This window comes from Saimiri boliviensis, chromosome 1 (assembly GCF_048565385.1).
Source record: "Saimiri boliviensis isolate mSaiBol1 chromosome 1, mSaiBol1.pri, whole genome shotgun sequence".
NCBI lineage: Eukaryota > Metazoa > Chordata > Mammalia > Primates > Cebidae > Saimiri > Saimiri boliviensis.
Genome location: NC_133449.1, coordinates 166,475,978 through 166,489,902, shown reverse-complemented (window position 1 = coordinate 166,489,902; position 13,925 = coordinate 166,475,978). Strand labels below are relative to the sequence as shown.

General features: G+C 42.2%; 1 protein-coding gene and 1 non-coding gene across 4 annotated transcripts in view; one reads left to right on the top strand and one right to left on the bottom strand.

Moving 5' to 3' along the window:
- The window catches only part of NME5 (NME/NM23 family member 5), a 48,097-nt gene that overhangs the window by 13,761 nt on the left and 20,411 nt on the right, over positions 1-13,925 (top strand). For 2 of the 3 annotated variants that reach the window (XM_003933949.4, XM_074379905.1), the window contains 2 exons: positions 9,664-9,782; positions 12,925-13,123. In XM_003933949.4, coding sequence (XP_003933998.1) covers positions 9,664-9,782; positions 12,925-13,008 — 203 coding nt within the window. In that variant the 3' untranslated portion in view covers positions 13,009-13,123. Of the gene's footprint in view, positions 1-9,663; positions 9,783-12,924; positions 13,124-13,925 lie in introns of those variants that run through there. The other variant, XM_074379906.1, reaches the window with a different exon arrangement.
- On the bottom strand, positions 11,709-11,813 carry LOC120365675 (U6 spliceosomal RNA). The gene has a single exon (XR_005580560.1). It is a non-coding gene; the product is annotated as a U6 spliceosomal RNA (small nuclear RNA).

Genomic DNA, 13,925 nt, shown 5'->3' with positions numbered 1-13,925 from the left:
GCGGTGGCTCAGCCTGTAATCCCAGCACTTTGGGAGGCCGAGGCGGGTGGATCACGAGGTCAAGAGATCGAGACCATCCCGGTCAACACGGTGAAACCCCGTCTCTACTAAAAATACAAAAAAATTAGCTGGGCATGGTGGCGTGTGCCTGTAATCCCAGCTACTCAGGAGGCTGAGGCAGGAGAATTGCCTGAACCCAAGAGGCAGAGGTTGCGGTGAGCCGAGATCGCGCCATTGCACTCCAGCCTGGGGTAACAAGAGCGAAACTCCGTCTCAAAAAAAAAAAAAAAAAAAAATTTGAGACAGTGTCTCACTGTCACCTCGGCTGAAGTGCAGTGGCACAGTCACAGCTCACTGCAACCTCAAACTCCTGGGCTCAGGTAATCCTCCTGCTTTAGCCTCCCAGGTAGCTGAGACTACAGGTGCATGCCACCATGCCTAGCTAATTTTTTACTTTTTAATTTTTGGAGTGATGGGGGTCTCACCATGTTGCCCAGGATACACTCAAATGCCTGTGCTCAGGTAATCTGCCTGCATTGGCCTCTCAAAGTGATGAGATCACAGGTGTGAGCCAACACACTCAGACTACTTTTTTTCCTTTGTTTTCTCTTGTACTAGACATATTCTTCTGTGTTATAATTCTTTCTAGTTACCCTGAAATGTTCAGTAGAGTTTGTGACACATGAGAAAAGTAATCTCTCTTGGAAACTACATTTGATTTACCGTCTTCTCTAACAGTTTACTGTTTGCCTAACAAAGTCTTGTACAATTGAGAAATTAATAACTAGTCCTTTTTTTGTTTCCATACTGTTAGGGAAGTTGTAAACCTTTCAGAAGTTGAGATATGAGGAAGAACACTGAGGTTTTTGGTTTGTTTTTAATGTCTTTAGAGCAGAAATAAAATTTGGTGATTTTTGTTATAAGGAAAAAATACAAAGCATTGACAAAATTTTGAATTTTTAGCCGGGCACGGTGGCTCAAGCCTGTAATCCCAGCACTTTGGGAGGCCAAGGCAGGTGGATCACGAGGTCGAGAGATCGAGACCAAACTGGTCAACATGGTGAAACCCCGTCTCTACTAAAAATACAAAAAATTAGCTGGGCATGGTGGCACGTGCCTGTAATCCCAGCTACTCAGGAGGCTGAGGCAGGAGAATTGCCTGAACCCAGGAGGCGGAGGTTGCAGTGAGCCGAGATCGCGCCATTGCACTCCAGCCTGGGTAACGAGAGTGAAACTCCGTCTCAAAAAAAAAAAAAAAAAAAAAAATTCCTGATTTTTTTTTGTTTCAGAGATTTCACATTTATGGAATAACTGATATGATACAGCAGTATCACTGTTGTTTGAATTTCTAAATTCAAAATAAATAAATTTCAGTTTTTGAGTAATTGATCTGTTGCTTTTTAGTACCACCAGACCAATGCTGACCTGACAATGGGCTGACAACTTTTCTCCACTGGCCTTTCAGATTCTTAAACAATTAAACAAAAACAACTTTATATATATATATATATATATATATATATATATATATATATATATATATATATATATATTTCTCAAAGTAGTTCTGCCTCAGCCTCCCAAAAATACTGGAATTGTAGGAGTGAGCTGCCGTGTCCAGCGAGATGACTTTTTTATGTGGTAGGACTTTATGTTAGCCCTGCTAGTGAATTAGACTTTTGCTCGCTAGCTTTTATTATTTATTTATCTATTTGAGATGGAGTCTCACTCTGTCACCCAGGCTGGAGTGCAGTAGCATGATCACAACTCACAGCAGCCTCGACCTTCTGGGCTTAAGCGATCTCTCCCACCTCAGTCTTCTGAGTAGCTGGAACAACAGGTACATGTCATCACGCTTCGCTAATTTTTTGTATTTTCTTTTTTTGTCTTGCATTGGAATATATTTTCTATAGACATGAAATCTCACTGCATTGCCCAGGCTGGTCTTGAACTCCTGGTCCCAAGCAATCCTGCTGCCTCTGCCTCCCAAAATGGTGGGATTATAGGTGTGAGCCATCACACTCAACTTCTCTTTAGCTTTTAAATAAAACAGGATAAAAATTCATTTTATCTAAAATAGAAGGTCTATTAAGCTCTTTGTACTCATAGGATTATAGGATTATATTCCTAAACTGTAATTTTCTTTTTTTTCTTTTTCTTTTTCTTTTTTCTTTTCTTTTCTTTCTTTCTTTTTTTTTTTTTGAGATACAGTCTCACTCTATTGCCCAGGCCAGAGTACAGTGGCACAATCACAGCTCACCACAGCCTTGACCTCGCAGGCTCAAATAATCCTCCCACGTCAGCCTTTGGAGTAGCTGGAACCATAGGTGTACACTACCACACCTGGCAAATTTTTCAAGTTTTTTGTAGAAATGGCATTTTGCCTTGTTGCTCAGGCCAGTTTCAAACTTTTGTGCTCAACCGATCCTTCTGCCTTCCTTCCAAAGTGTTGGGATTATAGGCGTGAACCACTGTGTTTTCAGTTGCCTTTGATTTTTACTTACTAAATTAATCCTCTAGGCATGAGTTTAGAGATATAGTTAGACATTTGAGAAGCAGAAAGTTGTAGGATAAGTATAAAATCATTAATTACTTAGCACATTGCAGATATTTTGCTGTGAAGTTCTTTGGAGCAAATTCTGAGTTTGTGGTATGAATGTCCTCCTACTTATCAGTCCATCAACAACTATGTGCAAAACTTTATATGATGATTCACTCAAACAAGTTATAAAGATATTCAAAGACATGTTCCTAATCCTTGAAAAAAGTAATGCTTGCTGGGCACAGTGGCTCATGCCTGTAATCCCAGCACTTTGGGAGACCAAGGTGGGTGGATCACTTGAAGTCAGGAGTTCGAGACCAGCCTGGCCAACGTGGTAAAACCCTGTCTCTACTGAAAATGCAAAATTAGCCCGGCCTGGTGGCACATGCTTGTAAGCCCAGTTACTCAGAAGGCTGAGGCAGGAGAATTGCTTGGACCTGGGAGGTGGAGGTTGCAGTGAGCTGAGATCGCACCACTGAACTCCAGCCTGAGTGACAGAGTAAGACTGTCTCAAAAAAGGAAAAGGAAAGAAAAGAAAAAAGTAATGTTCTCTTCTTTCCCTTTTTTTTTTTTTTTTTTTGCAGGGAAGGGGTTACAGGGTCTCTCCATGTCACTCTGGATGGAGTGCAGTGGTGCAACCATAGCTCACTACAACCTTAAACTCTTGTCCTCAAGCAGTCCTCCCACCTCAGCATCCTGAGTAGCTGGAACTATAGGTGTGTACCACCATGTTCTGTTAATTTTTTTTTTTTTTGAGACAGAGTCTCACTCTGTTGCACAGGCTGGAGTACACTGGCGTGATCTCTATGCCTGGCCCAATTTTTTTATTTTTTTGTAGAGATGGGGTCTCACTAAATTACCCAGGGTGGTCTTCTTTCCCTTTTAATAGAAGTGGCTAATTCAAAGTTTTGCTATATTTCATTTCTTCAACAAATTTATTGAGTTGCGCCGGGCGCGGTGGCTCAAGCCTGTAATCCCAGCACTTCGGGAGGCCGAGGCGGGTGGATCACGAGGTCAAGAGATTGAGACCGTCCTGGTCAACGTGGTGAAACCCCGTCTCTACTAAAAATACAAAAAATTAGCTGGGCATGGTTGTGCGTGCCTGTAGTCCCAGCTACTCAGGAGGCTGAGGCAGGAGAATTGCTTGAACCCAGAAGGCGGAGGTTGCGGTGAGCCGAGATGGTGCCATTGCACTCCAGCCTGGGTAACAAGAGCGACACTCTGTCTCAAAAAAAAAAAAAAAAAAATTTATGGAGTTGCTTACTATTTGCCATAAATGCATAAGAAGATGAATAAGAAGATATCCCTGCTCTCAAAATGATTATATTTGAAAATAAATATACTGGCTTGATGTGGTGGCTCACACCTGTGATTCCAACACTGTGAGGCTGAGGCAGGAGAATAGTCTGAGTCCAGGAGTTAGAGACCAGCCTGGGCAACATAGCAAGATCTCATCTTTACAAAAAAATTAAAAATTAGCTGGGCGTGGTAGCCTATGTCTATAGTCCCAGCTACTCTGGAAGCTGAGGTGGGAGGATCGTTGGAGCCTAGGAGGTTAAGGCTGTGTGAGCTGTGATAGCACACTCCAGCCTGGGTAACAGAGTGAGACCCTGTGTCAGACAAACAAACAAATAAATAAACCAAGGATGACAAAAACCTTAAAAAGCTTAAAGAAAGTTCATCCATGTAAGGAACATGAAAACACTTTTTTAATTTTCTCATTAATTTATTTAGCCCTAGCCTGGCACGGTGGCTTACACTTACAATCCCAGTACTTTGGGAGGCAGAGGCAGGAGGATTGCTTGAGCCCAGCAGTTTGAGAGCAGCTTGGGCAATATGGCAAGACCTTATCTCTTCCAAAAGTATAAAAAGTTAGCTGGGGTTGATGGTGCACACCTATGGTCCCAGCTACTTGGGAGGGTGAGGTGGGAGATTCACTTGAGCCTAGAAGGTCAAGGCCCCAGTGAGCTGTGGTTATACTGCTGTACGTCAGCCTGGGTCACGGAGTGAGACCCTTTCAATAAATAAGTAAATGAATAATCTGCTGATGAAATTAAGAAAACAATATCAGGGAAGAAACTATTTGCAAACCATATATCTGATAAGGGCTTAATGTCTAAAACATATAAAGAACTCTTACAACCCAATATCCAAAAAATCCCTAAATAACCCAATTAAAAAATGGGCAAAAGACTTGAATAGACATTTTTCTAAAGAAGACATACAAATAACCAACAAGTATGTGAAAAGGTGCTCAAGGCCAGGCATGGTGGCTCACGACTGTAATCCCAGCATTTGAGAGGCTGAGGCGGGCAGATCACCTGAGGTCAGGAGTTCAAGACCAGCCTGGCCAGCAAGGCGAAACCCCTTCTCTACTAAAAAAATACAAAAAATTAGCTGGGTATGGTGGCATGTGCCTGTAATCCCAGCTACTCAGGAGGCTGAGGCAGGAGAATTGCTTGAACCTGGGAGGCAGAGGTTTAGGTGAGCCGAGATTGCACCATTGCACTCAAGCCTGAGCAAGAACAGTGAGACTCCATCTAAAAAAAAAAAATCACTAATCATCAGGGAAATACAGATCAAAACCACTGTGAGATATCACCTCACACGTTAGGATGACTATTATCAAAAGAAAAAAAAAGGGCCGGGCGCGGTGGCTCAAGCCTGTAATCCCAGCACTTTGGGAGGCCAAGGCAGGTGGATCACGAGGTCGAGAGATCGAGACCATCCTGGTCAACATGGTGAAACCCCATCTCTACTAAAAATACAAAAAATTAGCTGAGCATGGTGGCACGTGCCTGTAATCCCAGCTACTGAGGAGGCTGAGGCAGGAGAATTGCTTGAACCCAGGAGGCGGAGGTTGCGGTGAGCCGAGATCGCGCCATTGCACTCCAGCCTGGGTAACAAGAGCGAAATTCCGTCTGAAAAAAAAAAAAAACAAAAAGAAAAAAAAGTAGGTCAGCTACAGTGGCTCATGCCTGTAATGCCAGCACTTTGGGAGGCCAAGGTGGGCAGATCACGAGGTCAGGAGATCAAGACTATCCTGGCCAACATGGTGAAACCCTGTCTCTACTAAAAATACAAAAATTAGCTGAGTGGTGGCATGTGCCTGTAATCTCAGCTACTCAGGAAGCTGAGGCACTAGAATCACTTGAATCTGGGAGGCAGAGATTGCAGTGAACCAAGATCGCGCCACTGCACTCCAGCAAGACTCCGTCTCAAAAAAAAAAAAAAAAAAAGAAGGTAAATGTTATGTTGGTTTCAGAATCCTTAGATATAGACACTAGGTTAAAAAAAAAAAAAAAGTTATGCTGGCGCTGCACTCCAGCCCGGTGACAGAGCAAGACTCCATTTCAAAAAAAAAAGATTAATGTTGGCAAGCATATAGAGAAATTGGAACTCTTGTACACGTTTGATGGGGGATTTAAAATGGTGCCACCACTATTGAAGACAGTATGAAGGTTCCTCAAAAACTGTTACATGATCTAACAATCCCACCGCTGGATATATGTCTGAAAGAATTGAATCAGGATCTTGAAGAGGTACCTGGACTAATGAACCACAATAATGTTCATTGCGCCATTATTCACGATAACCAAGATACGGAATCAACTTAAGTGTCCATCAGTGAGGTAGTGTATGAAGAAAATGTGGTGTATATACACAATGGAATACTATTTGGCCTTAAAAAGGAAGGGATTCTGTCATTTTCAACAACGTGGATAAACCTGGAGGACATTATATTAAGTGAAATAAGCCAGGCACAGACAGACAAATACCATGTAATCTCACTTATATGTGGAATCTACAAAAAAAGTTGAACTCAGAGAGTAGAATGGTGGCCACCAGCAGCTTACAAGACAGAGTAGGGGATGGAAATGTTGATCAAAGGATATGAAATTTCAGTTAGATACTAGGAATAAGTTAAAGAGCTCTAATATAACAACATGGTGACTATAGTTAATAACGTATTGTGTAGTTGAAAATTGCTAAGAGTAGATTTTAAGTGTTCTCAGCACAAAAAAGGATAAGTATTTGAGGTAATACAGTGTTAATTAGTTTGATTTAGCCTTTCCATAGTGTTTACATATTTATTTTTTATTTTTTATTTTTTTTCTTTTTTTTTTTTTTTTTTTTTTTTTTGAGACAGAGTTTCGCTCTTGTTACCCAGGCTGGAGTGCAATGGCGCGATCTCGGCTCACCACAACCTCCGCCTCCTGGGTTCAGGCAATTCTCCTGCCTCAGCCTCCTGAGTAGCTGGGATTACAGGCACACGCCACCATGCCCAGCTAATTTTTTGTATTTTTAGTAGAGACGGGGTTTCACCATGTTGACCAGGATGGTCTTGATCTCTCGACCTCGTGATTCACCCGCCTCGGCCTCCCAAAGTGCTGGGATTACAGGCTTGAGCCACCGCGCCCGGCCTTTTATTTTTTTTCTGAGACAAAGTCTTGCTCTGTTACCAGGCTGGAGTGCAGTCGCATGATCTTAGCTCACTGCAGTCTCTGCCTCCTGGGTTGAATCGATTCTCCTGCCTCAGCCTCCGGAGTAGCTGGGATTACGGGCTCATGCCACCATGCTCAGCTAATTTTTGTATTTTTAGTAGAGATGGGGTTTCACCATGTTGGCCAGGATGATCTCAATCTGCTGACCTGATCATTTGCCTGCCTCGGCCTCCCAAAGTGCTGGGATTACAGGCGCGAGCCACCACTCCCGGCCGTGTTTACATATTTCAAAACAACATGTACACAATAAATGTATACAATATTTTTTTATCAATTAAAAAATGTGTTTTCTGGGCGCAGTGGCTCATGCCTATAATCCCAACACTTTGGGAGGCCAAGGTGGGTGGGTCACTCGTGGTCAGGAGTTTGAGACCAGCTCAGCCAACATGGTCAAACCCCGTCTCTACTAAAAATACAAAATTAGCTGGCATGGTGGTGCATGCCTATAATCCTGGCTACTGGGGAGGCTGAGGTAGGAGAATTGCTTGAATCCAGGAGCTTGAAACCAGCCTGAGTGACATAGTGAGTGACACCCTGTCTCTAAAAACTTAGAGAAAAAAAAAAAGCTGGGTGTGGTGGCACACAGCTGCAGGCCCAGCTACTTGGAAGGCTGAGGCCGGAGGATGCTTGAGCCCAGGAGTTTGAGGTTGCAGTGAGCTGTGCTCACACCACCACACCCCAGACTGGGCAACAGAGCAAGACCCTGTGTCTTAAAAAAAAAAAAAAGTTAGGCTGGGCGCGGTGGCTCAAGCCTGTAATCCCAGCACTTTGGGAGGCCGAGGCGGGTGGATCACGAGGTCGAGAGATCGAGACCATCCTGGTCAACCTGGTGAAACCCCGTCTCTACTAAAAATACAAAAAAGGCCGGGCGTGGTGGCTCAAGCCTGTAATCCCAGCACTTTGGGAGGCCGAGGCGGGTGGATCACAAGGTCAAGAGATCGAGACCATCCTGGTCAACATGGTGAAACCCCGTCTCTACTAAAAATACAAAAAAATTTAGCTGGGCATGGTGGTGCGTGCCTGTAATCCCAGCTACTCAGGAGGCTGAGGCAGGAGAATTGCCTGAACCCAGGAGGCAGAGGTTGCGGTGAGCCGAGATCGCGCCATTGCACTCCAGCCTGGGTAACAAGAGCGACACTCTGTCTCAAAAAAAAAAAAGTATTTTTTTTTTGTATTTTTAGTAGAGACGGGGTTTCACCACGACCAGGATGGTCTCGATCTCTCGACCTCGTGATCCGCCCGCCTCGGCCACCCAAAGTGCTGGGATTACAGGCTTGAGCCACCGCGCCCGGCCTAATATTTTTAAAATATGAAAAGATAGATAGGCAACAGACTGGGAAAAAATATTGGCAAATAATGTACCACATAAAGGAATAAAGAACTTGTAACTAGAATATATAAAGAACTCCTATGTCTAAATAATAAGAGAAACATCCCAATTGAAAACAGGTGGCTGGGCGCAATGTAACCCCAGCACTTTGGGAAGCCAAGGAGGGCAGATCATGAGGTAAGGAGTTTGAGACCAGCCTGACTAACATGGTGAAACCCCATCTCTACTAAAAATACAAAAATTAGCCCAGCATGGTGATGCATGCCTGTAATCCCAGCTACTCAGGAGGCTGAGGCAGGAGAATCACTTGAAACTGGGAGGCAGAGGTTGCAGTGACCTGACTACTCCACTGTACTCCAGCCTGGGTGACAAAGTGAGACTCTGTCTCAAAAAAAAAAAAAGAAAACAGGCTGGTTCTACTCAGGAGTCTGAGGCAGGAAAATTGCTTGAACCCGGGAGACTGAGGTTGCAGTGAACCAAGATCATGCCATTGCACTCCAGCCTGGGTGACAAGAGCTAAACTGTCTCAAAAAAAAAAAAAAAAAAAAAAAGAAGGAAGGAAGGAAGGAAACAAACTGAGGCTCGTTGCAGTGGCTCGTGCCTGTAATGTCAGCACTTTGGGAAGCTGAGACAGGCAGATCATTAGATGTCAGGAGTTCAAGACCATGCTGGCCAACATGGTGAAACCCCATCTCTAATAAAAATACAAAAATTAGGGCCGGGCATGTTGGCTCACATCTGCAATTCCAGCACTTTGGGAGGCCAAGGCAGACAGATTACCTTAGGTCAGGAGTTTGAGATCAACCTGGCCAACATGGTGAAACCCCATCTCTACTCAACATGCAAAAATTAGCCAGACGTGGTGGCACGTGCCAGTAATCCCAGCTACTTAGGAGGCTGAGGCAGGAGAATCAGTTTAAGTCAGGAGGCGGAGGTTGCAGTCAGCTGAGATCATGCCACTGTACTCCAGCCTGGGCAACAGAGTGAGAACCTGTCGCCAATAAATAAATAATATAAAAATAAAAAAATTAGCAGGGTGTGATGACACAGGTCTATAGTCCCAGCTACTCGGGTGGCTGAGGTGGGAGAATCACTTGAACCCAGGAGGAGGTTGCAGTGAGCCGAGACTTCATCACTGTACTCCAGCCTGGGTGACAGAGCAAGACACTATCTCAGAAAAATATGTAAAATAAATAGGTAAAAGTTCTTTGAAAACAGTGTTTTTAATGATTGCATAGTATTTACTCATTGTGTTTTCTTCAATAAGAATACATTTGTATTTGCAGTGATTGTTGAGCCCATTCCAGTTGGACAAGCTGCTAAGGACTATTTAAATTTATATGTAATGCCAACTCTGCTTGAAGGACTCACAAAGCTTTGTAAGCAAAAACCAGCAGATCCTTTGGTAAGAAACCTTTTTATTCACACTAAAAAATATTATCTATAGTTTTCATGTTTAAAGACATGTATCCTTTGAAATACTGAAAATATTGAGAATCTTTTTAAAATAAACATTTCTAGAAGCTATTTTATATACATTTTAGATATTATGTATAATTATTATTCTTAAAGAAAAAAGAATAATAAAAAAAGAATGGAGATATTATAGATATGTATATTATAGATATTGTATATAATTATTGATTACTTACGATTTTCTTGCTGTGATTTATTTATTTATTTATCTATTTATTTATTTGAGATGATGTCTCACTGTGTTGCCCAGGCTGGAGTGCAGTGGCGCAATCTCAGCTCACTGCAACCTCCGCCTCCTGGGTTCAAGCAATTCTCCTGCCTCAGCCTCTCGAGTAGCTGGGATTACAGGCTCCCACCACCATGCCCAGCTAATTTTTATATTTTTAGTAGAGACAGTGTTTCGCCATGTTGGTCAGGCTGGTCTCAAACTCCTGACCTCTGGTGATCCGCCCGCCTCAGCCTCCAAAAGTGCTGGGATTACAGGCTTGAGCCACCATGCCCAGCTTGTCTTTTTTCTTTTTTGTAGCCATCCTAGTATAGATAACACAAAGTAGTTTCTCACGGTGGTTTTGATCTGCATTTCCCTAATGACTAATGTTGAGCATCTTTTCATGAGCTTCTTGGTCATTTGTATACTTTCTTTGAAGAAATGTCTATTCAAATTCAAGTCCTTTGCCCATTTTTAAACTGGATTGTTTGTCTTTTTGTTGAGTTAAATTTCTTTTGTTGAGTTAAAGTTATATTTTTAGATATTAAACCCTTATTAGATATATGATTTGAAAATATTGTCTTCCATTTTGTAGATTGTCTTTTCACTTTCTTGATAATATCCTTTAATGTATAAATGTTTTTCATTTGCTGAAATTCAATTTATTTATTTTTTCTTTCATTTCTTGTGTTTTTGGTGTCACGTCTAAGAATCAATTGTGATATCTAAGTCCAAGGTCATGAAGATTTATCCCTATGTTTTATGTTTTCTTTTTTTTTTTTTTTTTTGAGACGGAGTTTCACTCTTGTTACCCAGGCTGGAGTGCAATGGCATGAACTTGGCTCACCGCAACCTCTGCCTCCTGGGTTCAGGCAATTCTCCTGCCTCAGCTTCCTGAGTAGTTGGGATTACAGGCACACACCACCATGCCCGGCTAATTTTTGAATTTTTGTTAGAGACGGGGTTTCACCTTGTTGACCAGGATGGTCTCGATCTCTTGACCTCATGATCCACCCGCCTTGGCCTCCCAAAGTGCTGGGATTACAGGCTTGCGCCACTGCACCCGGCCATGTTTTATGTTTTCTTTTGAGATTTTTTTAAATTTTTTCTTTCCTTTTTTTTTTTTTTTTGAGACAGAGTCTTTGTTGCCTATGCTAGAGTCCAGTGGTATGATCTCGGCTCACTTCAACCTCTGCCTTCTGGGTTCAAGTGATTCTTGGCCCCAGCCTCCTGAGTAGCTAGGACCATAGGAGCATGCCACCACACCCGGCTAATTTTTAAAAGTTTTTGTAAAGATGGGGTCTCATGTTATCCAGGCTGGTCTCAAACTCCTAGTCTCAAGTGATCTTCCTACCTCGGCCTCCAAAAGTGTTGGGATTATAGGTGTGAGTCCAGGTGCACCTGGCCTCTTTTAAGACTTTTATTGTTTTAGCTCTTATATTTAGGTCATTGGTCCATTGTGAGTTAAGTTTTATATATGATACAGTACAAGGGTACAACTTTATTCATTTGCATGTGGAAATCCAGTTGTCCTAGTACCGTCTGTTGGAAGAGACTGTTCTTTGTCCATGAATAGACTTGGTATAATTGTCAAAAATTTGTTGACCGTAGATGCATGGGTTTATTCCTGGATTCTCATTCTTTTTTAAAAATATGAAATGCTTCATGAATTGTGCATCATCCTTGCACAGGGGCCATGCTAATCTTTCTGTATCATTCTGGTTTTGGTGTATGAGCTGCCAAAGAGAGCACTGGACTCTCAGGTCTATTCTTTTGGTCTGCATGTCTGGCATAAGAATGTCACGCCGGGCGCGGTGGCTCAAGCCTGTAATCCCAGCACTTTGGGAGGCCGAGGCGGGTGGATCACGAGGTCGAGAGATCGAGACCATCCTGGTCAACATGGTGAAACCCCGTCTCTACTAAAAATACAAAAAACTAGCTGGGCATGGTGGCACGTGCCTGTAATCCCAACTACTCAGGAGGCTGAGGCAGGAGAATTGCCTGAACCCAGGAGGCAGAGGTTGCAGTGAGCCGAGATCACGCCATTGCACTCCAGCCTGGGTAACAAGAGTGAAACTCCGTCTCAAAAAAAAAAAAAAAAAAAAAAAAAGTCACTACCACACTAGGCTGAATAGCTTTGTAGAAGGTTTTGAAATTGAGAGTACAAGTCAGTCCTCCACCTTTGCTCTTTTTCATCATTGTTTTGGCTCCTCAGAGCCCCTTGCAAATTTCATATGAATTTGAGGATTGGCTTTCCATTTCTGCAAAATGCTTGTTGGACATTTGGCAAGAACTGCATCAGATCTGTAGATTGTTTTGAGTATAAGTGACATCTTAACAATATCAAGTCTTCCTATCCATGAAAAAAAGAATGTCTTCTCATTTGTTTAGGCATTCTTTAATTTCTTTCAGCAATGTTTTATAGTTCTTAATGTGTAGGCCTTTCATTTCTTTGGTTAAATTTATTCCTTGGCATTTTATTTGCCTTTATGCTACTGTAAATGAAAGTGATTTTTTAATTTCTTTTTTGGACTGTCATTGCTGTTGTATACAACTGTTTTTGTGTATTGATCTTGTAACCTACATCTTTGCTGAATTTATTAGCTCTAATAGCTTCCTTTTAAATTCCTTAGGATTTTCTATACATAGGTTTATGCCATCTGCTAGTTTAGAGAGAGTTTTACTTTGTCCTTTCCAGTTTGGATCTATTCTTGACCGTCCTGCATAATGTAAATCCAAATGTTCCATTTTAATGGTCATTTTCTCTCAGTAATTTTGAAAACTTTGAAAAAAGTTTCCAATTGATATAGTATATATTAAAAGGAAATATTAACGTAAGCATTTTTTTTTCTTTTTCCCATAGATTTGGCTAGCTGATTGGCTGCTGAAAAATAATCCCAACAAACCCAAACTTTGTCACCCTCTAATTGTAGAAGAACCTTATTAAAAAAAAAAATCCTCAAAAGAACAAATCATGAACTGTCTTATTGCAAAAGACTGTACTTCTACTGTTTGAAAAAAACATTATTTCTAGGGTTTAAGTAACTATGAGTAAAATAAAATTATTTCTTTTTTTTTTTTTTTTTTTGAGACGGAGTTTTGCTCTTGTTACCCAGGCTGGAGTGCAATGGCGCGATCTTGGCTCACCGCAACCTCCGCCTCCTGGGCTCAGGTAATTCTCCTGCCTCAGCCTCCTAAGTAGCTGGGATTACAGGCACGCGCCACCATGCCCAGCTAGTTTTTTGTATTTTTAGTAGAGACGGGGTTTCACCATGTTGACCAGGATGGTGTCGATCTCTCGACCTCGTGATCCACCCGCTTCGGCCTCCCAAAGTGCTGGGATTACAGGCTTGAGCCACCGTGCCCGGCTTTTTTTTTTTTTTTTTTTTTTTTTTGAGACGGAGTTTTGCTCTTGTTACCCAGGCTGGAGTGCAATGGCGCGATCTCGGCTCACCGCAACCTCCACCTCCCAGGTTCAGGCAATTCTCCTGCCTCAGCCTCCTGAGTAGCTGGGATTACAGGCACATGCCACCATGCCCAGCTAATTTTTGTATTTTTAGTAGAGACGGAGTTTCACCATGTTGACCAGGATGGTCTCGATCTCTCGACCTCGTGATCCACCCGCCTCGGCCTCCCAAAGTGCTGGGATTACAGGCTTGAGCCACTGCGCCCGGCCTAATAAAATTATTTCTTAAAAATGAGTGTTAAAGGAATAACTATTCTATGAAGAAGATAACATTAAGGTAAAAATATAGGCTTAGAGTATGATTTTAACAATGATGTAACATTAAGTAATGGAAAACTGATGTAAGATGTTGCTAGGTGGTTTTCTTAAGTTTGAGAAGTAGGACATAAAGTTTAGTA